Source organism: Trachypithecus francoisi, unplaced genomic scaffold (assembly GCF_009764315.1).
Source record: "Trachypithecus francoisi isolate TF-2019V2 unplaced genomic scaffold, Tfra_2.0 Lachesis_group4, whole genome shotgun sequence".
NCBI classification, from domain to species: domain Eukaryota; kingdom Metazoa; phylum Chordata; class Mammalia; order Primates; family Cercopithecidae; genus Trachypithecus; species Trachypithecus francoisi.
In genome coordinates, this window is record NW_022681469.1 from 42,231,411 (window position 1) to 42,257,189 (window position 25,779).

General features: G+C 39.0%; 1 protein-coding gene across 15 annotated transcripts in view; it reads right to left on the reverse strand.

The window, feature by feature from the left end:
- ST7 (suppression of tumorigenicity 7) overlaps positions 1-25,779 on the reverse strand; it is a 287,041-nt gene that overhangs the window by 45,261 nt on the left and 216,001 nt on the right. For all 15 annotated transcript variants that reach the window (XM_033192251.1, XM_033192249.1, XM_033192264.1 and 12 more), the window contains one exon: positions 13,529-13,643. In XM_033192251.1, coding sequence (XP_033048142.1) covers positions 13,529-13,643 — 115 coding nt within the window. The remainder of the gene's footprint in view (positions 1-13,528; positions 13,644-25,779) is intronic.

The following is a 25,779-nucleotide window of genomic DNA, read 5'->3' on the forward strand; positions in this document are numbered from 1 at the left end:
ATCACTAATCTATTCTATACAGTTCTGTCTGCCTGCTATGACTTCATGCTTTTATCACTACGGAAACGGATAAAATGATAAGATAAATAGAGTGGCTACAAGTAGTGATTGCAATGGTGGCAATAAGAACAAATCATCCGCTTTCCAATATTGCCTGTAATTTATTCAGAAATTTTACTTTGAGTAAGCAACTCAAAATCATTCTAAGTTAGTTTGATTTTGTATGAACACACTGACTCTGCAGTGGCCTTCTGACTTTTGTAAGTGGCATTTAGCTACATTATTACCTCTTACGAATTAGAATCCAAAGAGCAAACAAAAGGAAAGGAAATAATGAGGTATCATATAATTCCATTACTCACTGCAGAAACAAGGAATGCTAAGTAAATGTTTCTCACTTAGGCAAAGCTGAACTGCCAGTATTAATTTTTCTTCCACCTCTTTGCCATCTTATGTTTTGTAGAAATGTTTTTCTGAAAGGAGAAGAAATTTCCCCAAACATCTCAGGCATGCAAAATCAAATTGTCTTGAAAGTCTTTCATTAAAAGTTGTAATTCTGAACTTCACACAAATGGAATCAGACTCATTTTTGTACTCATTTTTGTCTGGTTCCTTTCACTTAGCACGTTGTTTTTGAGATTCATCCATGCTGAATCTCAAAACATGGATCAGTCATTCATTCTTTTTCATTGCTAAGTAATATTTCATTGTGTGGATACACCACATGTTTATCTATTCTCTTGCTAAAGGACATCTGAATTGTTTTCCCACTTCGGACTGTTATGAAAAAAGCTGCTGTGACCATTTTTGCGTACGCTTAACAAAACTCATTTCTCAGGGATATGTAACTAAAAATGGGATTGCTGGATCTGAAGATAGATGTCTGTTTAACTTTACTGGAAACTGTTAGACAGTGTTCCAAAGTGATTGCGTGAAGTTTGCAAAAATAATATATTGTGATAAAAGTAAGGAAAGTGGTTACTGCTGGGCTGGAGGGCAGTTATTGGCTGGAAGGGAGTATGAGGCAATCTTCTGAGATTTCAGAAAGTTCTGTTTCATTCTGGGTAGCAGTCATATGGGTATATATATAAGTGAAAAATCATCCCTCTGTACTTAAGAGTTGTACATGTAATTATATGTAATTTATGCCTCAATTATATACATATATATATATATATATATATATTTTTTTTTTTTTTTTTTGAGACAGAGTCTCACTCTGTCACCCAGGCTGGAGTGCAGTAGCACAGTCTCCCTCACTACAACCTCTACTTCCCGGGTTCAAGCAATTCTTGTGCCTCAGCCTCCCAAGTAGCTGGAACTATAGGTGCACATGACCACACCTGACTAATTTTTGTATTTTTAGTAGAGACGGGGTTTCACCATGTTGACCAAGCTGGTCTCGAACTCCTGACCTCAAGTGATCTGCCCACCTTGGCCTCCCAAAATGCTGGGATTACAGGCCTGAGCCACCGCACCCAGCCAATAAGAATTAAAACAAAACAAAACAAAACCTGAAATCTTGTGGTCACCTGAAGATGTCTTATCTTACCAATCTGACCTCCATAACATTTTACTTGCCTTTTATCATTCTGCCTCACTCCATTCTCTCTACAAATCCTTATCTAAAAATCACTTACACCTTCCAAAAGAAAACAGAATCTGATCATTGTTCGTCAATCTTTCAAGCATTAAGATGGTTACAATATCTCTTCTATAGCAATCTTCTCCAGGATAAATACCTCCAGTTCCTCCTCCGGCATATTCCTCAGAACTTCTCATCTATTTTTGTTACCTGGCCACAGGTGATTTCAAAATATGAGAATTAGAAATGAAAACAATCCTCTAAATCCCCCAAACTGAGCAGTAGAGAGCTCAGGGAAACGTGCCATCTGAGGAGCTGCGCCGCTCCACGTCTCTGAATACCAGCTAGAAAGCCCTGGTGTTGAGCAGCTGGGACTCTTTGTCTGTTCTTTGATTGTGTGGTCAACAATGCCCCCACCCTCGCCCCCGCAATTCTATTCAAATAGACTTCAGCCAAAGTCAGGTCTTTTCTCCCTTTTATGTAAGCCATGAACATTAAAAAAAAAAAAAAAAAAACCTATAGGCAGGATTTCACATCTGACTCCATTACATTTCAAATCTTAAAATTAAATCTGAGCCATTAAATCTTAAATAATTTCAGCCTCAGCCCATCATTCCAGCCTATTAGTCATTTTTCTGATTCAAGCTACCACACACAGTTGTGCTTCCTCCAAATCTTCTTCCCCAAATGATCATTATCATCATCAAAATGACTGCTAACACTTACCAAAGGCTACCTGACAGGCACTGGTGTTAATCAGTTATATACATTATCCTATTTAATTCCCAGAGCAGTCCTATGAGGTAGGACTGTTATCCCTGCTTTATAGGTGAGGTAAATGAAGCATAGAATGGTTAAGAAATATGCCAATATCACAAATCCAGAACAAACCTGAGCACATGACTTTAAACTGTGCTATGTAGTTTCCAAGATCTCATTTTTAGAAATACTGGCCATGGCAATACCAACGACAGAATGTAGGAATAGGATTCTAGAGATCACCCTCAATTTGCAACAGTCTGCAATGGTATGTCTGCAACCACTTATTAATTAGGTATTATATCCATATTGCTCCATGGTACCTGAAAGGACAGCATTTAAAATATTACCAAATGTTTTGTTTAAATAAAGATGTAAACACATTTATGGTGTTCTATTTCAGAAACACGAAGGAAAAGGGTCATTTACACAAATAAGATAAACATTTAAATACTATTGTATAGACTACCAATATTTTCACATCTACTATCTCATCAGTGTTTGACACAACTGTCTTAATAAATCCACGTTAGATCCTCAATTACCTCCTTTTTTCTTGTGGTCAAAAGCCACATAATCATTTCTACAATTTGGTTGGGATTGACTTATTTGACACATTCTTTTAAAAAGTAAAAAGTACTAAAGGGAAATATAAAATAGGAATGAATAATTGTACCTCAGCAATGTATTAATACAATATTTTCTGCTCAAAACAGTACTACCGCAAGATACAGACGAAAAACTGAACAACGGTACAGGACTGCCAAGATCATCCTCCCAAAATCTTTTTCTTTTATAGGTGAGAAATATGGACCCAGCAAAGTTAAATGACTTTTTTAAGAGCCACCCAACAAATGAGTGGCAGAACTGACCACGTCCTTGTCACTATTCCATATTGTTAGTGTGATACTTGCTTTTACTTTCCCTGTCATTCTTCACTGTTTTGTTTGGACAACAGAGTCACACATTAAATCCTGTAATGTGTGAGACTTTTGCTTCCTCTGGTCTTTAGTCACCCTGAAAACCTGCTTACAAGTTTATACCTGATTTGTATATACTTATTTAGCTATTTGTCATTCTGATCTTTTCATACACTTTAATCATCTATGTTTCCTTACACTTTTATCCATTGGGAGTAACTGCAATTTCCACTTTTAGTCTTCCATCCTTCACGAACCATTTTCCAGTTTAAAAAAACTCTCTATCTCCTATTCCAAATAGTCTCAGCACAAAGTTATGTTAATTGAAATTCTGTTTGTGGGTTCATATTTATCTTTCCTCTGCATTAAAATAAACAAATAAAAGGCTGGGTGTGGTGGCTCACACCTGTAATCCCAGCACTTTGGGAAGCCAAGGCAAGAGGATCACTTAAGCCCAGGAATTCAAGACCAACCTAGGTGATATACTGAGACCTCACCTCTAGAAAAAATTGGTCAGGTGTGGTGGTTCACACCTGTAGTCCCAGCTACTTGGGAGGCTGAGGTGGGAGGATCACTTGAGCGTGGGAAGTTGAGACTGCAGTGAGCTGTGATCATGCCACTGCACTCCAGCCTGGGCAACAGAGCTATACCCTGTCTCAAAACAACAACAACAACAACAACAAAGAGCATGGCTTTCGCTTTTTGTTACTTTTGTTTGTTTCAGATTCAAGGTACACCTGTGCCTAATATTCCTTTTTTTTTTTTTTTTTTTAAACTATAGCTACAGGATAACATGGTCCCCTTCTCTTAAGCTTCTTCCTTTTTGGTAAGAATTAAATCCATGGTATTATTCTCATGCTTTGTCTATTTTAGTAGTGACTGAAGTATCGACAAGGCAGAAATTTTTCAGATGGTTTGCTTTAGCAAGTGAGATTTATACAGGCATTCACATCATGTCCTCTACTATCTTCAAATTCACAGCCTTTATAGAAAGTACAGCTGGACACGCCACCTGTTCCCCTCTTCCGCATTTTTTCTCCTCATGTCACTGTTACAACTCAGCAGAAGTAGGTGGGCACTGATGGGTGACATGGGTCCTGACAGGCTCTTCACCCTTAGTTACGCTCCCTTGAAAGACTGTCTGTGGGTGATGGTGGTTTTACATAGGGCTCAATGTCCTGTAAAGAGATTACCCGAGAGCAAATGAAATGAAGTGGTTATAGTTTAAAATAAGAAGTTTTCCCACCCAGGAGACAAAAGTTTCTGCACTAGGATTCCCACTTGTTGCTTAAGAAAGAAAAACCAAATTCTAACTCTTCCACCAATGCTCAGAAAACCTCACAAATGTCTCCCTCCAGGACAGAATGTGCTCCACTGTAGTGTGGGAGATCACCTCACCACCCTGCTGCAGTGGCACTCCCCTCTTCCACACCTGAGTGCTTTCCCACTGTGATCTCTCAAGTACCTCCACTCAAAAGGGGGCACGGTGTGAATGTACTGTGCCACCCACTTCACTCTGGGCTGGACTGAAGCCCTTTCTGAAATTGTCTCCAGGCCTCTCCAGGGCCCATAAAATAAAATGCAAGCTTGGATTTTAATCCAGTCCCTCTACCACCCCACATCCCCGGCTAACTCACCCAAGTCATCTTCTTCCCTTCACTGCATCCCTCTTCATCCCTCTGCTCTAAGGGATACAGACAATTCTCCAAATAAGTCATGCCAGTTGCGCCTCTGCACCTTTCAATACGCTCTCCTTGCCTCAAGCACCTTTCCTGTCCGGTTCAGACACCACCCCCAAGGGGAAGGCTCCCCTCTCTCCTCCTTGTTGCCTGCGGTGCCCCTTCCATCTTGGGCTAAAGTGCTTCACAATCTTTATACTTTACAGCAACTGTCTGTTCTCTTATTTCCCTGTCCTACATACATGGTGTGATTTAGGAGTAAAAGCTAGGCTGCTTCATCACTTTGTACCCACAACAAAAAACAATATCTGAAATATAGCTGGCGCTCAGTGTTTGCTGAATAAAATCCTAAATTAATGTACTAAAATCTCAAATCTCTTGATATTAGCTTCCTTCGACTTGCAAACATTTACATCCAATTTAGCTCCCAGAAGCCAACATTGACGAGTGTTGTACGTTCTAACAGGGAATCAGAAACTTGTTATTTCTCAACATGTGTACTGCATTTATCTTTGCTTACAGAGTTCCAGCAGAGTGTTTGAAATTGTATTGGTGCTCTAATCTCAATGTCTATTTGAAACAGCAGTGGAATGAAATTGTGGGGCAGGATGAAAAAAACAATAAAGTAAAAACTGAATCAAGGTTGAAGAAAAGTAGAAAAAACAAGGAAAACCACACCTCTTCTGACTCCTTAAGGACCCGTTATTGGAATGATGCTGCTGAAAGAAAAGGTCATCTTAGGGAGAATGACTCTTGAATTTTCAACAGTCATAAGTGGTTCATAACAGCCAAACTTTAATTCAATAATCTTGGAAGAAATGTCTGTAATTATGAGTAAAACTGTCAATCAGATGGGCCTCGGAAAACTTATGTTGCAAAACTTTAGACAGGATAGAACAGTTTTCCATGATAACCTTTTTGATCTGATATCCTTTTGTTCATCTCCCAATAATAACAACCAAGATGTAGTTTCAATGCAGGGTCAGTTCTCATATCTATGAATCTAAAATTTTTTCAAAGGTGGCAGCAAGTAGATATATAAATCCCAAATCATCTCACAAATGAGAACACTATATCGTCATGGGATCTTATAGATCGAGTCACTCACTGACCACAGATGTTCCCAATGACTACCTTAGTACACAGGGGTTGAGATGAAAGGGGCACAAGCTTGCTCTCAAAGGCTTTCTTTCTCTGCACTCCCCACAGCTTGTTTCAAACAGACTCACTGAGCACTGATTCATCTCGCTTCGCCTCTTTTTTGTATTTTTGTTTTTTCCACTAGACTGAAAACTTCTTGGTGACAGAGAATAGGTTATATTTATCTCTGAATCTAAAGCACCTAAAAGTTAGTACTTCAACATAATAAGGACTTGATAGATCCTTGCTGAAATAATTTGAAAAAAATTAACCTATTTACTCCCTGTTATCCTTTAAAATTATGAAGTACCAAGAATCCCTTTTCTTGGTCAGGCAACAAATTGATATCATTTCTACCAGGTACACTTGAAGCTCCTATAATCCAACATATTTGGCCTTCACAGATGTTCTTGGAAGCATGAACCAACCAAACAAACAAAAATGGAAAACAAATTTAAAAAGCAGTCCATTTCTTCTTCATAACCTGTTTGTGGACTGTGATGTGTTCTTACTGTACCATTATGTGATTAATTTATCAGTTTACTTGTTTATGATATGATGCAAAGAAAACAATAGACATACAGGATTCTGTCCTTAAATTTTTGTTATTGTTGATTCCAGGCAGTATAAGGTCTTTTTGCCCCACCTTCAGAAAGCCAATCTGAGGTCCCCTTCCAACTAAAGGGAAAAATTTCACTGAAGAAATAAAAGGGATTGATATACAAGAATCTCAAAAAGATGTGCCACCTGGGAGTTCAATGATTCAATTAGGAAGTTCTACATGACCTTAGTCATTTGAGGCAGGGGGAAGGACAAGCACTTCACATTCAACTACATCCAGAAAAATTCATCGTATGCTACAAAGCCAAACACCAGATGTTATTTGCAACTTTTGGACTGGATTACCCCAGAAGGTCTGTGTCAGAGGGCCCTTTCTATGGCTGGTGCCCTGAAGCCAAACACAGCAGTTTCCCTGATGGTAATGGCTGGCTGGGGAGGGATGTTACCTGGGTAACATGTTACCTGGGTAAATTATGATAACTGGGCAATAAGGATTACCAAACCCAACATAAATTTGGAGGGTTTGTGCATGTGCCAACTATGTGAATTACAGATGTATGCATTCACCAAAAGTCTTCCATCATCAGAGACAGAAGTTTGTCATGCATATAGTCCTCATTGAAATGACATCTATTGTCACAGCTTTTGCTCATTGCAATATCTAGTTCATCCCCTAACAGTCTATCATTTGTTCTAAAGTAACCTTAAAGGCCTAGTCCTCTTGGCAGATCTACCTCTTGGTGTCCAAATCTGCAGAGCATCCAGTGCAAAGCTATGTAAGACCACCATTTCTCAGTGACTTGTGCTTACAGGCATGAAGCCACAGCCATTAGTATCAGTGCTGATAATTATTTTCTTCTTTGAAGCACCAATGTGGTTCATTTGCCAGTCTTTTCACAAGGACTCTCTTTAAGCTCTTGCCTGGTATCCGTGATCTTTTCCGTAACAGCCAGCCCAGGGAAAGGAGCTGGACTAGGTTTATAGTCTGACACTAGAAACCAACAGCATACCAAATCTTCTTTCTAATATGCAGCCTAATTTTGTGACGGATATTTTCAGAAGCTGCTTGTGCCTGTGGCATCAAAATTCACATCCATATACTTAACTGAAAAGCACTGTTTTGGAAGTATGGACAGACTGACACTTGAAGTGTTTGACAAATACAGATTTTACTCATTGGACCTCCAGACATCTCACATCCTTCCTATTTTTACTTATTCCTCAAACACAAATGGAAAACAGCCTAACCAAAAGACAGGGTGTCCAGTAACCATTTCAAAGGAACTATGATGATAGCTGAATAACTTGTGCTAGTTATAAGGCCCTGGGCAATAAACAAGGTTTACGAAATTTTTAGTTATAACTACTTGCTGACTCTGCAAAACAGTATCAGCAAAAGACTTTTTCTCTGAATAGTCTCAACATAGAGTGAGTCCCTAATGACTTTCCTTAGAACTTCTGTTTTCAATCTACTGAGATGAAAGTATTTCCTCCAATGTTAGAAACATGTCCTGTTCTAAAAAGTATGCCCTCTGCAAATTACCAGATGGCAGATAATAATGCTAATTTAGGATGGGCTTGATGGCATCAGTAAAAATGATCTTGATATAGTGGTTGCATTTATATAACTTTTGTGATTGTAAGAAAGACCAGCTGTCCCTAGTTCTTTTGAGAAAGAAGGGAAGAACAAGAGAAGATTCTGCCCCAAATTTAGGGCAATCACTAAATGACTTAACGGAGTAAATATCCAAAAGCGCTTAGATCTGTATTTCTACTAGGACAAACTGTTCAGAGGCTGAAGTTGCTATGAACCCAAAGAAGGAATTTTTCCTTTGATCAGGAGTAAAAATCCCTGGCATTTCTTTTTTCGGCTTTCCAAAGCTTTAGATAAAACTAAGAATTTTAGTTCTAATCAAATATCTGTATGTCCTATTAGATCCACAATTAATTTTAATAACAAGTCGTAACACTGTCTTTTTGCGGAGCATAAGACTGGGCTCTTATTCCCTCATTGTGACATTTTATATATGGTTTTCCATTTGAACAAGACTAATGAAGAATAGTGGTGAAGTTTAGGAGTGACACTTTCGGCTCCTTATAATAGCGAATAATATTTGAACTCTTACTGTGTGTCCCACACTGTTCTTAACACTTAACACAGATTAAACCACTTTAATCCTCACAACAAATTACCCGCTGTGTGATCTTGGGCAAGTTACTTAGCCTTTCTAAGCCTTGATCTCATATCCAGAGAAAGAAACCAAGGCTTGGATTTCTCAAGCTCCCTCACTTGGTGAAAGGCAGAGCTGGGACCTGATCCACCTCTTCCCCACCACCCATGACTGCCTTCTGGTATCCCCAAGGATCACTAACTAGAGACAGGCAGAACTAGATGCTCCCAAAGGTACCTTATTGTGCTCAGACCTGCGTTCACTTGCTCTATGAGATTCTTCTAAAATTGAAATGCACAAATGACAATGAATAAGAAACACATGAATTCTTTTCCACATTCCCACCCTAATCTTTGGGACTTAAGTTTTCAACCTAGGTGGCCTATAAACTTCTTTGAAAGGCAATCCAAAGCTTGTAACAATTTTTGCAATGGCTTCTAAAAGAAGGTTCTCATGACTTAATGATCTTGAAAACTTTGCTGTCTTTATAGCAAATGTATGACTGAAGAAAAAGATAAATCTCAAATTAAATGAACACCTTACATCAAATCCCCTTTGTGATTAAAAAAATTAGATACAAGTTGATTGAAGATGGAAAGTCATATTTTGAAGACAGTTTCAGAAAGACAAGCAAATATAGATACACTCAGTTCTTAAAAAATGATTAGAAAGGAACCTTACAAGACAATGTGGCATCACTGAAATTCTGCACCATGGCTTCAGCCCACCTAAGTCATGCCTTTGTAAGAGGAGTGAGAGAGGCCCAGCACATCACTTTTGGAAGGCTTACATTTATGGAAAACACATGGGATTTAAAGCCAGCTGGATCTGGATTTGAATCCCAGCTCTGCAGTTTTCTAAGAATGTGGGCTTGTAAGTTATTTAATCTCACAAAGCCTCAGTTTCTGCATCTGCTAAAATGGAGTAACTGCCTCCTTGCAGGGTTATTGTGAGGGTAAAGCTAATGTCAAGCTAATAACATGCTTGGCACATGGTAGGTTCTCAATAAATTGTGGCTAATAACAACAACAAGAACAATGGAATTCATAAAAACAATTTAAATAAATACTGCCAACAGCAGAAAGAGTGTAAGTGTGGTGGTTAAAAGCACAGGTCTGGAGTCAGACCACCTCAGTTTTTAATCCTGGCTTTCCTTTCCTTGTAGAATTTACATCATATTTAATGAAGTTGTTCTCAGTCGATCACTTTTCTCTCATAACATCACATCTACATGGCTTTACTTTGATACTATAGGCTCTTCCTGTGAGCAATTACCTTCTTTTTATAGCAGTTACCATATCCGCAAAATGGGGCTAACAATAGTATCTACCCAATATGCTTGTGGTTTGAATCACGTCTGATACTGACACATTACAGGAACTCAATAAATGCTAGCTATTGCTGCTGCTATTTTAGTCACTGTGTGAAGAACATGATAGAACCAGGACCAGTCACCTGGAGTAAAACTGTCCACCTACAATGCTGATTCACAAATTGAACACACAAGAGTATGAAAACGCCTGAGGATAGCAATACAGTATTTTAGACTAACACCTGGAATAATAAAACATTAGAAGTTATTTCAATGGCAAAATCAAAATCAGACTGCAGACTACGATGAGATACGTCCACTCAACTGGCAATCTTTGTGGGGACACAGGAGTATATGATTGTTACTGGTTTCTGAACTCAAAGCCAAACTTTTTTTAAGGTGGTGAAGAACAATGAGACTAGGGGAATACATTTTGCCTCCCTTCTTTCCCTCAAAATATGTTCTTCACCACCCTCATCCCTGGTCCCCAGTGCCTTGCCATTTTTCTAAATCTTTTTGCAAAGGTCAGAAAAGCAGAACTAATCCCATTGTGTTCCCAGCATACTACTTAAAAAATTCAGCCACCTAGCAAATGTAATAAAGAAGGATTGCTGTACCCAAAAACAATCCAAAAAATGGCTACCCAACCAGAGCATTCCAATTAGTAAAAAGGACATATAATCCTGCTGCTTTGGGTGTGGCTCTACAGAGAGGGATGAAGTGCTGTCTCCAGCATCTCATGGATTAGACATCTGAACCAGGGTGAAGAACAGGACGCCCTAAGAGCTGTCTGTACTCCAAGACCTCTAAAGCACCCACTTCCTCACCCGGGGCCAGATAAGGAACCAGCAGTTCAGTAGACGTCTCCAGGAAAAGCAGCAAGGATGAACTTGAAAAAACCCATTTCATGATATGGAGTGAGAAACAAGAGGCGTGTTTTTCCACAGTCTTCAGTGGCTGCAGCTCAACCCTCAAGAACAGTAACTTCAGCAGCCACTTCATTATATTTCTACTGTAAATGATACAGGCCTGAGCCAAGTCAGCACCAAAACTCCCCTCAGAATTCACTTGGTGTTAGGTCATCTGTACTCTATTGACAACTGCTGAATTCAAAACCCCTAATGAGGCATCTCAGCAACAATATGTGTCCTGCCACTAATGAGGCTCTTTTTCCATGAATAGTGAACAAGAACATCATCTCTGTTGCCAGGTACACAACATAAACAAAGCTCAACACAAGGGCCTTGGTATGGTGAGTTTGTCCATTTGCAACAAAAGAATTTTTCAAAGTGTGAGCCAAGTTTCAGTGGAGGGTGGGACGAGCTGTTGTAACAAATAATGCGAACATATGTTATCAGAATCTAATAAATCAGCTTTTGGATGTTGTGGAACAGAGGCTGTGCAGTGGGATAGTTAGAGACAATGGGGAGTTCCATTTCTTTATTTTACAATCAGTCTTATAACACAAGGCTGATGATTTCTGTAATGAACGGAGATCTTCATGAAAGGAGCCTTAAGAGGCTTGCCCTCCCAAAGGCTCTGCTGATTAAAGTTTTATTTCTTAAGGCTTGATATATCAGATTGAGTACAGGTCAGCATTAGGGATTGCTATGGCACTGATGGCTACAGAGTGGCATTTGGAAAAGTGCACTGCCACCTGAACCCATGGCCATGGGACTGAATTCCTTTGGTATTAAAAGAATGTCAACGTATGAGGATTTTTGCCTACAAGGCACCCCAACAGTTTAGACCTCTAAGCTTGGACCACTGTTTAGCTGAACCATGAGTAAGATTTTAGCATATAAATAGAGAATACAAGTGAGCTGACATGAAAGCCGAACAGTCTTTATTTTCTTTACTTTAAGGTGCTCCACAAATACTTTTCTGTTTCTAAAATCAGTTGCATACTAGGTGGCATATATCTTGTTACACAGGGTACTCATGTCTGCACAGGCAAAATGATGCCATCACTGGCTGAAGGCTTTTAGTTTCCATAAATTTGAGCAAGAATTTGAGGAAAATGAAACAAAAACAAAAACAATCTCATAATGCCTGAGTTCCCTCAACTATAGGAGATAACTCTCACCCACTTCAGAGATTCTTTATGAAGAAATGTGTCAAAAATAAGACCCAATGGCCAGGTGTGGTGGCTCACGCCTATACTCCCAGTGCTTTGGGAGGCCAAGGTGAGAAGTTCACTTGAGGCCAGGAGTTTGAGACCAGCTTGGGTAACATAATGATAACCAGTCTCTACAAAAAAAAAAAACCCTAAAAATTAGCCAAGAATGACGGCACGCTCCTATAGTCCTAGTTACTTGGGAGGCTGAAGCAGGAGGATGGCTGGAGCCCAGGAGTTCAAGGTTATAGTGAACTATGATCACACCACTATACTACTCCATCTGGGGCAACAGAGAGGAAGACCCTATCTCTAAAAAAAAAAAAAGACCCAAATGGTATAGTTTGCTCTATATGCTTTGTAATCTGAATAATTCTTTAAATGCACTGAAGATGCTTACTAAAGAAAAAATATTTCATAAACCAAAAAATGATTATATAATAAGTAATCATTCCCTATATCCATTTTACAAGCAAACACTTTAGGAAGATGGTTGCTGAAATGAGGCAGAATAGTATGAAGCTCTGCAGATATTTTAGTAACTATGTCATGGCAGGTAATTATGTAGACAATTTTTGTCCAATTAATCAAATCATGAATTCATGGATAATGACAATATGAACATTAGAGTTTTAAAATATCTAGGATGTGCCAGCTTATTTTTCTGATTTCTTAGGAACAGGCAAAATGGAATAAGTTCATGAGTGAGTAACCAGAATGGCAAAGGGACTTCAAAGCCTGCCATTTAAAGAAATTGGGATATTCTGCTGCTAATGAGAAGAGCTGGGAGGAAGGGGATCTGATTTCATCTTCCAATATTTACTGAGTTGTCACATGTGCAAGGGATACTAGCTGTTCTACATTGCTCCAAAGGGTAATGTGCCCAGTAGGCAGTGGTCACAGTGAACCGATGTGGAGTTATAGCAAGAGCTCTAACAGTCAGTGCTGCCCCTACAGGATAGGTACTGCCTGTGAGGTTCTGGGTGATTTCTGACCACAGAGGTAGTAGAGCAGAGTAGACATAACTGCCTGATGGGGAGAGCACGAGGGCAGCCTGTAGGGAGGGATGGAGAGGAACGGGACACAAGCCATGTCACATTTCTGGTCCTTGCTAACGATGAAATTCTAAGATTCTACCAAACACCATCATAAAACTGTAGGTGAAAATTCTGTAAGTGTAAGGTTACAAAAGTGCTGTGCTATTTAAAATGACCCTTCCAATCTAATCAGGGAAAATACATCAAAAGAGGAACAGTCAAGTAAATAAAAATACCCAAGGACTTACCATCATACTTAGCTAAGACTGCCTGAACATCAGCATATGCTTGTAGTTCCAGAAGGGCTTCTAAAAGGTTTTCATGGATATTGAACATGCTCAGAAGGGGGAACTCCTTCATTAACTAGGGCAGAAGAAACCAAGGAATAATTAGTATATTATGTATGTCTTACATTTTTATTGTACATATTTTATTGTACATATTTACTGTATATATCACGTTTATATATAAATACACACACACAGTAAAATGTTTACTAGAGTTAAGCATTTTAAGAAAATAAGCATTTCTTATTTATTTATTTATTTGAGACGGAGTCTTGCTCTGTTGCCCAGGCTGTAGTGCAGCGGTGCAATCTCAGTTCACTGCAAGCTCCATCTCCCAGGTTCAAGTGATTCTCCTACCTCAGCCTCCCAAGTAGCTGGGACTACAGGCACGTACCACCATGCCCGGCTAATTTTTTGTATTTTTAGTAGAGACGGGGTTTCACCATGTTAGCCAGGATGGTCTTGATCTCCTGACCTCGTGATCCACCCACCTCGGCCTCCCAAAGTGCTGGGATTATAGCATTTCTTATTTTTAAAGTATAATACTGAATTGTATTTATATAAAAGTATAATTCAATTCTTAAAAGTATAATTAATATTGGGTTATAAGAGTTCATATCAATTATTATTTTGTAAATCATTAAATACTTCTTTTTTTCCCGATAAGGTGGGATAAGATTCAAAGAGAGGTTTTCATAAAAGTTGAAGAAAATGCTCAATAAAGATAAAATGCCATAGAGAAACCAAACAAAGTAAAGGATGAAAAATATCTCACAGGCTTTACCAGTTAGGTCACTGGTAACTTTGCCAGCAGCAGTTTGGATGGAAGCCAGACTATAGAAGGGTAAACAAGGGGGCCCTACTCTTTCAAGTAGCCTAGTGGCAAAGTTAGGGAGACAAAGTAGAAAAATAGCTAGAAAGTGACATGGGTTAAAAGAAAATTTGTAGGTAGTGATGGGGGTGGTAGTAAAGAGGAAGGTTTACGAGCTCCTGCCTGGTGGCCTCCATAAAACCGGGGCCAAGATCATCTTCTGAGACTAATAGGTGGCAGGGAAGAAGTTTAAGACGGAGTGAAAGTAAAAAACAGCCACACGGTGGTGAACTGCTCAGGAAAAAAAAAAAAGAAAGAATTGCTAAGGCTATCTTGAGGGCCTAACAAACTGGAGACCATAAATTTATAGAGGTTATAATTGCATGGTGGTCAAGTTTTACCTAGCAGTGGCCAGCAGCCCAGGTACAGTAGCAAGATGTCAAATGATTAGGTTGAGCCTGGGTGGACTGAATTAGGTTCAATAAAATTCAAGGAGCAAGAGACTGGACTATGGTGGTGAACGAATGATTAAAGGAATGGTCCAAGGGTTCTAGACTGGATGAAGATGAAGAGAGGCCCAAAGGAAGTTAAAATATACAATACTGAACTTCACTGGGAAGCAAAGAGAAAGAAGAAAGACAAAGAATTTCAGAGTAAATTTTTTATCTTCAAGAAAGGTAAAATCTGGCCAGGCATAGTGGCTCATGCCTATAACCCCAGCACTTTTGAGAGGCCGAGGCAAGTGGATCACCTGAGGTCAGGAGTTTGACATCAGCCTGTCCAACATGGCAAAACCCCCTCTCTACTAAAAACACAAAAATTAGCCAGGTGTGGTGGCACACACCTGTAGTCCCAGCTACTTAGGAGGCCGAGGCAGGAGAATTGCTTGAACCTGGGAGGTGGAGGTTGCAGTGAGCTGAGATCATGCCACTGCATTCCAGTCTGGGCAACAGAGTGAGACTCCATCTCAAAGAAGAAGATGATGAAGATGAAGACAAAGAAGAAGAAGAAGGAGGAGGAGAAGAAATCTCATCTTAAAAGTAGGTTAACCAGGTTCAAAAAAAAAGGAAAGGTAAAATCTTATCTTAAAACAAAGATGACCAGGTTCAAAAAAAAGAAAAGTAAAATCTTATCTTAAAAGAAAGGTAACCAGGTTCTTCACAGAGCAGAATCACAGATATATTCTCCCCTAATCCTCTACCTGGATAACTGCTATCTATTATAACATAATAACCTCCAAAAAAGTGGTAACTGTTTTCGATGTCAACATCTTTAAAGTGATTATGCTGAGAGAAATAATACTCAAAAATAGGCTAATTCACTGCTAAGCAAAAAATCAGTGAATATACTGCATTGACCATCCAGTTCTTCCTTCATTAGTAACATTTACCCTATTGTTTTGTTTTTTAAAGCCAAGAATCATTTACCCTATCTTTAAAAATAAATAATTTTCTGCAGCCCAAAAGAGCATCATATTACTAATGAAAAACCCCCATTAAACTGATTACGCGTTCAGTAAGACTGATGGTCCGAACTTCCCTAGAGAGGCCTGCAGTATTTTCACTGTTGATAAAGGAAGTGAATAAGATTATACCACACATTGCTGATGTTCTGTAACCAATAAAAGTACTTCTTGTTCTGGTTCATTTTGATTATAGTTGACATTACTCTTTGATTTTTTTTTCCTCTTTCTAATTAAAGCTAGTTAGAATTAAAGCGCTCTGTCATTCAGCATTTGGCAACACAATAAAGACATTCTCTAAATTGCAACATTTAAACATTTATTGTTTTCAGCCAATTCTTCAGGTAAGGATCAAACTTCAAGGACACAAATCATATTCTATAATTTAAAAAGTGCAATTCCAAATATTACTTGCTGAAGCTTAAAAACTGAGTCTTATTAAAACTCAATGAGACTGTATTTGCAAACATGAAGTCTCACCCGGTTCCAACAGAATTTGAGGTAAGATGCTAGGAGCTTAAACAACAGTGCTTTCATTGGAAGCTCGGACAGGGTATACTGTGTTCAAAAGCAAATCACTAATAAAAGGATTTTAAACATGGTAAAAAGCAAATGTTGGAGAGGTAATCAAAGTCATATGACAATTAGTAAATCTAGCTTTACTAATTTAATATACACAGGAAGAAAAAGTGAACCCTCTGCTGCCTCCACTGCCCTCTCCAGCCCCTCAAACAAGCTATCTTAGAGAAAAGCCCACAACTCCCTTGGCTCTGTTTACTCCACACTGCTTCGCTACAATCTGGCTTGCCTCCGCACAACCTGAATCTGCTCGTCCCCATCTACAGGTGACTGAGATTGCTCCTGTGGACACCCTCCGCCCTTTTCTTGCTTGACCTCTGCATCATTTGAAAGTCTGATAGCTTTTTCTTTGTAACGCTTGCCTCTCTTGGCTTCTTCAACAGTATTCTCTTCTGGTTTTCTTCATACTTATCTCACAGCTCCTTTTCTAGTTTCCCCTTGTCTCTGACTTAGGAGTAAGTCTTCTTGCAGGTTATGTCCTGCATCCTCTTATCTTAAACACCCTGATCTCTAGAAACATTGTCATTTCCAGGGTCTCAGCATCAGCATCTCCACAGGGATGACTTCCACAACCTAACATCCTGCCAAATGTCTTCCTGACAGTTTTACCTGAGTGTCCTTAAAGGCAACACACCTAATACTGAGCTGACAATTTCCCTCTTTCCAGGCCAACCCTTCAAACCTGTTCTTCTCTCCTTGGTATTTCCTATCTCAGAGAAAAGAACCATTAACCTCTTGTCACCCTCTTCTCCTTACAGCCACTTTAGAGGCCCTGCAACCCCTGAGTTGATATTTAAAACATGTTGATAGCTTTCATTACATTCACTGAAAGCTCTGTTATGCAAACATACACCTTAAGAATCATTACTATCTCTCTTTTCTCTAACCATGCTGCCAGTAACTTATGCCCTCATACATTACCTAAATTGCTCCAATAGCATCTGCATTTGTCCATTTGCCTCCAGTCAACTTTTCCAATCCACCCTTCCAATGCGGTCATAAAGGCTTTTTTTTTTTTTTTTTTTTGAGATGGAGTCTCACTCTGTCACCCAGTCTGGAGTGCAGTGGTGCCATCTGGGCTCACTGCAAGCTCCGCCCCCTGGGTTCATGCCATTCTCCTGCCTCAGCCTCCCGAGTAGCTGGGACTACAGGTGCCCGTCACCACGCCTGGCTAATGTTTTGTATTTTTAGTAGAGACGGGGTTTCACCGTGTTAGCCAGGATGGTCTCCATCTCCTGATCGCGTGATCCGCCCGCCTCGGCCTCCCAAAGTGCTGGGATTACAGGCATGAGCCACCACGCCCAGCCCATAAAGACTCTTATACACAAGTGAGTCCATCACACTCCTGCTTAAAAGGCAACCACTGACATGACGAGATTTATCCCAAGGAAATAATCAGATGTGAATACAAATTTATAAAGCTGTTTATCACATTATTGGTAATAGTAAAAATTTTTTAAATGCAAGCAACTTAAAAATTAACCCATTATGAGATATTTAAGTATAATAAACTATAGTCACCTTGTGGGCTATTACATGTTGTCATTAGAAGTTAAGTTCTCAGAAAACTTTCAACAGCATGGCCTGGGAAATGCTGGCATACAAATTACACTAGAGAAAGCAGGATACAAAGTATATTTTGCAATAAAATCATGCTATTCTTATGAGCCTATGCATAGCAACATACTTGGTTAGAAATACACTAAAATTATACCAATATACTAAATTATACTAATATACTAAAATGTTAACAGCAGTTATTTCTAGTTGATATTAAAGGTGATTTTTATTTCTTCCTTCATGTTTTCTATATGTTCTAATTTTTAAAAATCTTGTTCTAACATTCATTCTATGCTGGGGAGGGGGACAGCCATTTTTAGGAATACTGGCTTCTCACTCAATTCCGGATATAATCTAAAATGCTTGGCATGGCAAACACAGTCCCTTGTGACAAGTCCCTGTCTATCATGCCAGCCTCACTTCTAGCCACTTCACACACACCACACACCTGGCATAGAACAGCTTTCAGTTCCTTAAACAAGCCACGTTCACTCATGCATCTATCCAAGCTCCTCCCTCTCAGAGTGCTCTCCCATCTTGGTCAATCTGGTCACTCCTCAATTTCCAGGAAATCTTTACCTGTTCCCTCACTCCTGACCTCTTACCTTCATCTGCAGGTTAAGTACTCCTGGCCTGAACTACCAGAGTCCTTGTCACAATCATCTACTGGTCCATCTTCTCCATGAGTCTGAGAAGAACGTGAGAGCAGGAACTTTGCCTCATTGCTGTATTCTTGGTGAGTGACCAACCTATCATAGGTGCTCAACACACACTTCATGACTGGAATACTTTTTAAAGGCTTTAAATTTCTATTGCTTTAGAGTATATGTTATAATAATATATGTCTGCTGCCACAGCTCTACTTCAGGTCATTGAATTACATATCCCTAAACATGTTCTTTATCATTTATAATCTTCCATTATCTACACCTTGGACAAGGTATAGGTAGAACCTGTATGTTTTGACTCAATGCTCAGAATTTTCTTATACTTAGAACTGTCTGAAAATGGAATAGATGGTCTAGAGAAGTCTCTGTCACCAGAACTACTTATATACAGAGAAGCCGGTCATGGGACAGGGATACTAGAGAAAAGACCAAGAACCTTTCAAATTCTGCAATTCCAGGGGAACAATTCCCAGCTCTTAAGCATAACTTTTAAGGCCCTCTCTCGGTTCAAGGCCAGATTCCTCCGGCCTCTCCCGTCTTCTGCAGGATTAAATTCTAGTCTTGTCAAACCAGACTGTGATGCACCATTCCCAGGATCCTTTCTACTGTTCCTAGCCACCGTGTTTCTGCTGGAACTCTTTTCACCACCTGGAATACCTCTTCCCCTCACTTACAAGGCAGCCTGTCAAAATCACCCCACCCTCCAAAGCCCAGATCAAATGTCACCTCCTAAAGTCACAGCATCGTAGAAAGTGAGAGCCAGAAGAGTCCATGGAGATCATCCAAACACCCTCCTCACTTTACAGACGAGCTCCCTCCCACCCCCGCCCCACCAAAAAACAATAAAGGCTGCAAGTTTAAGTGATTCAGCCAAGTTAGTGCTGGGATTATGATCCAAACTCAGTCATCAGCACTGAGTCCAAATTTCAAAACATCAGAACCCTAGTTTCTGGGTTGCCAAGTCCAGAACTAAACCATTTTGCTTACGCTTCTCACATAATACTACTGTATCATCTTTGTATTGTGTTTACATGAATTTAAGAAGATAGATGTATTACAGAAGAAAGAGTCCTAAATTTAAAATTATTCCTGAATTAAAATCCAACCTCTGCCATTTACTACCTGTGTGAATTTGCACAAATTATTTAACCTCTCTGAGCTTTGGTTGCTTCATCTCCTGGGTCTTAGTTCATATGGCATCTTCTCAGACTCTCTCTACCACCCTACCTAATGTCACCACCCACCCCTCATATCACGACTTTCCGTTGTTTCTGTCACATTCTCAAATCATCTTATTTATGCGACTGAATATTAGATAATTTTAAAAAAACTAAAAATAATAAAATAGAGGGTGAGAGGTGGGGGTCTAGTTTTATTCCTTTGCATATGAATATCCAGTTTCTCCAACACTGTTTATTGAAGAGACTGTCCTTTCTCCAATGAGTGTTCTTGGCACCTTTGTCAAAATCAGTTGGCTATAGATATGTGGATGAATTTCTGGCCTCTTTATTCTGTTCCATCAGTTTGTGTGTCTGTTTTGTTTTTGTTTTTGTTTTTTTCGAGACGGAGTCTTGCTCTGTTGCCCAGGCTGGAGTGCAGTGGCCGGATCTCAGCTCACTGCAAGCTCCGCCTCCCAGGTTTACGCCATTCTCCTGCCTCAGCCTCCTGAGTAGCTGGGACTACAGGCGCCCACCACCACGCCTGGCTAATTTTTTTGTATTTTTTAGTAGAGACGGGGTTTCACCATGTTAGCCAGGATGGTCTTGATCTCCTGATCTCGTGATCCGACCGTCTCGGCCTCCCAAAGTGCTGGGATTACAGGCTTGAGCCACCGCGCCCGGCCTGTGTGTCTGTTTTGATGCCAGTACCATGCAGTTTGGGTTATAATAACTTATAGTATGATGCCGCCAGCTTTGTACTTTTTGCTTGGCTATTTGGGGTCTTTTGTGGTTCCATACAAATTTTAGGATTGCTTTTCTATTTCTACGAAGAATGTCATTGGTATTTTGATAGAGATTGCAGCAAAACTGTAGACTGCTTCCAAAAACCTCACTGTAAGGTCCAAGACTATAAAACTACTAGAAGAAAACAGAGGGCAAATGCTTCAGGACATTGGTTTGGGAAAATATTTTAGAATAAGACCTCAAAAGCACAGGTAACATAAGGAAAAATAAATAGGATTATGTCAAACTACAAAGCTTCTGCACAGCAAAGGAAACAACAGAGTTATAAGACAGACAACCTATAGGAGAAAATATTTGCAAACTACTTCTCTGATGGGATTAATGTCCAGAATATACAAGGAACTCAAACACCTCAACAGCAAAACAACAAACAATCCAATTAAAAAATGGTCAAATTATCTGAACAGATACTTCTCAAAAGAAGACACACAAATGACCAACAAATATATGAAAAAATGCTCAACCTCACAATTATCAGAGAAACGCAAATCAAAAACACAATGTAGTATCATCTCCCTCTAGTTAGAATGGCTATTGTAAAAAAAAAGACCAAAAATAAATAAATAAATAAATAATAACAAACACTGGCAAGAATGCAGAAAAAGGGAAATTCTTATACACTTTTGGTGGGACTGTAAACTAGTATAGCCACTATGGAGAACAGTATGGAGGTTCTTCAGAAAAACTACAAATAGAATAACCATATGATCCAGCAATCCCACTACGGGGCATTTATCCAAAGGAAAGGAAATTAGTATATTAAAGAGACGTCTGCACCCACATCTCTACTACAGCACTATTCACAATAGCCAAGACATGGAATCAACATAGGTGTCTGACAACAGATGAATGGATAAGGAAAGTGTGGCACATACACAATGAAATATCACCCAGTCATAAAAAAGAATAATAAAATAAATAAATAAATAAAATCCTATCATTTGCAGCAAGATGGATGAAACCAGAGGACACTATTATGTTAAGCCAAATAAGCCAGGGACGGAAAGTTAATCATGCATGTTCTCATTCCTATGCAGAAGAAAAACAAAGTTGAGCTCCTAGAACTAAAAAGTAGAACAGAGGATACTAGAAGCTGGGAAGGATAGAGGATAGAGAGAGATTTGTTAAAAGATACAAAACTATAGCTCAACAGAAGGAATAACTTCTAATGTTCCATACCAGTGTAGGATGACTACCTGTTTTTTAATTACAAAAACAGGTAGGAAACCAGATTTGGCCCACAGGCCTTAGTTTGCCAACTCCTGGTTAACAGGAATAAAATGTAAAAGCCAAAATATCTTCATAAAAGAAGTTTCATAATGATATTATATTCTAAAAACATAACATCTCTTATACACAGCTGGTTTGGCAGACTGTAGCAAAATGGAAAAAGCCTACTGTACAACCCAGCACCTCTTCTCCCGGCTACATCCCCTAGAGACTGTTTAGTCCATTATCTGTGTAGTCCACTATTTATGATGGGATTTTCCTCATCCGTAGTAAATATCCCCAGTGTGCGGATATTCACTAGGGATGAGGAAAATCTCATCACAAATAGTGGACTAAACAGATAATGGGGTATACTTATATGACAGAATGCTATTCGGCAGAAAAAAGAAATGGGTTAGAATTTAAGATATCTTAATATGGACAAAAATCAAGCAGTTTTATTTTTTATTTTTTCCTTATCTAAAAGGAGTAGTCATTCAGTAAACATTAATCATTCATTCAGTAAACATTAACAAATATGAAATCCTTGCTATATGCTAGGCACCATGACACACAGTTCATTACCTATTGCATAAAAGATAATCAATAATTTTTTATTTTCACAAAAAGTGGCAAATGATTGTTATTCTTAAACGTAAGTCATAGAAATGAGAGCAAATTATACTTAGAACCCCAGTAGTTAGAAAGATAAGATGAACACACAAGGCTGAGATCAACTGCATATACAAGTCACCAAAATCAAGTAGTTTTCAGTGAATAAGTACACTATATCTGTTCTAAAATCTGATATAATTAAAACCAAAAATGAACACAAAACAATACAATGTATAGTTTATGGGCTATATTATGGAAATGTCAGAAAACAAAATGAGGGCCGGCTGTGGTGGCTCACGCCTGTAATCCCAGCAATTTGGGAGGCCAAGGCAGGCAGATACTTGGAGGTCAGGAGTTTGAGACCAGCCTAGCCAACATGGTGAAACCCCGTCTCTACTAAAAATACAAAAATTAGCTGGACATGCTGGTGCATGCCTGTAATCCCAGCTACTTGGGAGGTTGAGGCAGGAGAATCGCTTAAACCCAGGAGACAGAGGCTGCGGTGAGCTAAGATTGTGCCACTGCACTCCAGCCTGGGTAACAGAGCAGGGCTTCATCTTGGAAAAAAGAAAAAGAAAGAAAGAAAGAAAACTGAAAAAACAGACTCGCTGGTGCCTCAGGGAAGGTGAATAGTGTGAGCGGTGGTCAGATGAGGGCCACAGCTTTATCTACATTATTTTATTTCTTGTAAAAAAAAGGTGAAAAAAGAAAAAAAAAAAACATAAAAGGAAAGGTGAAGGGAAAAATGCAAAAATTTTAACTAATGAATTTGTTACTATGTATTATTACTTATTTTAAATTCTAAGCAGTGCAGCTATGATTTTTACACAACATGCTGCATACATTTTTATATTTTAAAAGTTTCTTCCTCAAAAATAGGGTGTTTGTGAGATGTACTTTTCATATGTAATTCTTAAAGTCATAAAGAGTTTAATTTTCATCAGACCTTGATTTGTTTTCCTATTTTCTAAGTGCCTTTTGAGGCAAAATTACTTCTTCCTTTCAGGGGTTTGGCTCTGTAGCTACTTATGGTGCTGGCATTAAAAAAACAAAAAACAAAACAAAAAAAAAACAGAGTGTCTTTGATTGAACAATATTTAGATAATTTTCCCCTAAAATAATTTGATTTAATAGATTTTAATACTCTGTACTTGAATTCTATAATAATATCAAGATAATAACTGCTAATCCCACAGGAAACATAGCTGGAGCCCCGCTTCTTAATTCTCCGTGAGTTTCAGAGAGTAGGTTCACCGACAGATATGGTGTAAGGAACTTTAAGAATTAATATTTTATCCTGAAGAATGCCTAACAGTTACATTAACTATAAGGTAAGTCCCTTCCCTGTCTAACCCTTAGTATTGGGGTTGGGAATAGGCTAGATAAGACTACCTAATAAAATTTTGGGGTCACAAAAATTCCTTCTTGCTTCTTCTCTAAAACCATATTAATGACTCTCTGGCACATTGTTTTCAAAATAAAAGAGAATAAATACATATATGTATATATATGCATGTATATATATGTATATATATACCCATGCACAAACTCATAAACGTGGGGGATGTGTATATGGATGGATGGATGGATGGATGGATGGATGGATGGATGGGAGACAGAGAGAGAGATGAAAGAGATTGTCACGGGAGAGAGGGCACATTATAGAAGTCAAGAGCAGCACCACTTTTGCAATCAGATAGATCTGGGTTGATACCCAGGGAAAGTGAAGTTTCTTAGCACCGGATGAGCTCATTTTCCTCATCAGTAAGATGGGGCTAACACCTAGCTCCCACTACATGCAGAGATCCCACACAGACACATAGGGGGTCATTATCCATAAATAACGTTGACACAGATATAGTACATTTTCAAAGTGCTATTTGATTTGCTACATATGAATAGTTTTCTTTTCTTTTCTTTCTTTCTTTCTTTTTTTTTTTTGAGACACAGTTTTACTCTGTCGCCCAGGCTGGAGTGCAGTGGGGCGACGTCGGCTTACTGCAACCTTTGCCTCCTGGGTTCAAGCGATTCTCCTGCCTCAGTCTCCAGAGTAGCTGGGATTACAGCTACTCTGGAGGCTGAGGAATTAAATTTAAATTAGGCACCACACCCGGCTAATTTTTGTATTATTAGTGGAGACAGGGATTCACCATGCTGGCTAGGACAGTCTCGAACTCCTGACCTCAGGTGATCCACCCGCCTCAGTCTCCCAAAGTGCCGGGATTACAGGCAGGAGCTACTGCACCTGGCTTGCTTTTTTGTTTGTTTTGTTTTTTGAGACACAGTCTCTTGCTCTGTCGCTCGGGCTGGAGTGCAGTGGCGTGATCTCCGCTCACTGCAACCTCCGCCTTCTAGGTTCCAGCAATTCTCCTGCCTCAGCTTCCCGAGTAGCTGGGACTACAGGCATGCGTCACCACGCCTGGCTATGCTATATATGAATAGTTTTCATTTTTAGTTGCACAACAGAACATAACTCAATTTACTTATTTTAAAATAATGTACCAAATAAATACTTGGTAACATAATTAGCCTTTCTATTACAAAAAGACCGCAGTTCCCATATCAAGTTTTGAATGAAAGCATATGATAAATATAAAGGCCTGTTTTCTATCAGCTAAGGCATTCTAAATAAATCTTTAAACGTGCTCAGTATCTAGCATAGTTCTGTTTATTTATTGCCCGCTATCTTCCCCACACTGGTAATTGATTTTTTTCTTGGCAGCAAGAAATTTATATGCCCTCTTTTACCCAAATATTACAGCTCACATAGAATGAAAATGCCAACTCTTCTATGAGTCCTCTAATACCTATGGGGAAGAACATGGGATGGGCCAAGGATAGAATTTCAGTTTCAATTTTACATCATCTGGCTATTGTCAGTTCAAGTTTATTTCAATGGAAGAATTTGAGGCACTTCTGAGGTTAACATTTATGAGCTCAAATGGGAAAAAAAAGGCAGAGTTAATTCACTGGATTTGAAATACTCTATGGACATAATTTAGAACTACGGTCTGTATACTTTTTCTCAGCTGACTTACAGGATGAAAACAACAGTTTAAACCTTTCGCGTTTGATTTGTATCTATTTAAGCATTTTATTAGTTTAGCTATGCATGTATTGTTCCTTGAGTGAGAAAGGCAATGGGAAAATTCTTACATACTTTAAGGCAGAGGTTAACTAAAAGAGATCCTCAGCCAGATTCCTACTGAGGTCAATACAAACTTGGGCTAATTAAAGTTTATAGAATTTGGCCTGTATTATATTCAAAGAGAGGATACTATTTTGTTATAGTTGCAAGTTTGACATTATTTAATTTTAGTTTCAAATAAAGGCATAAATAGAAA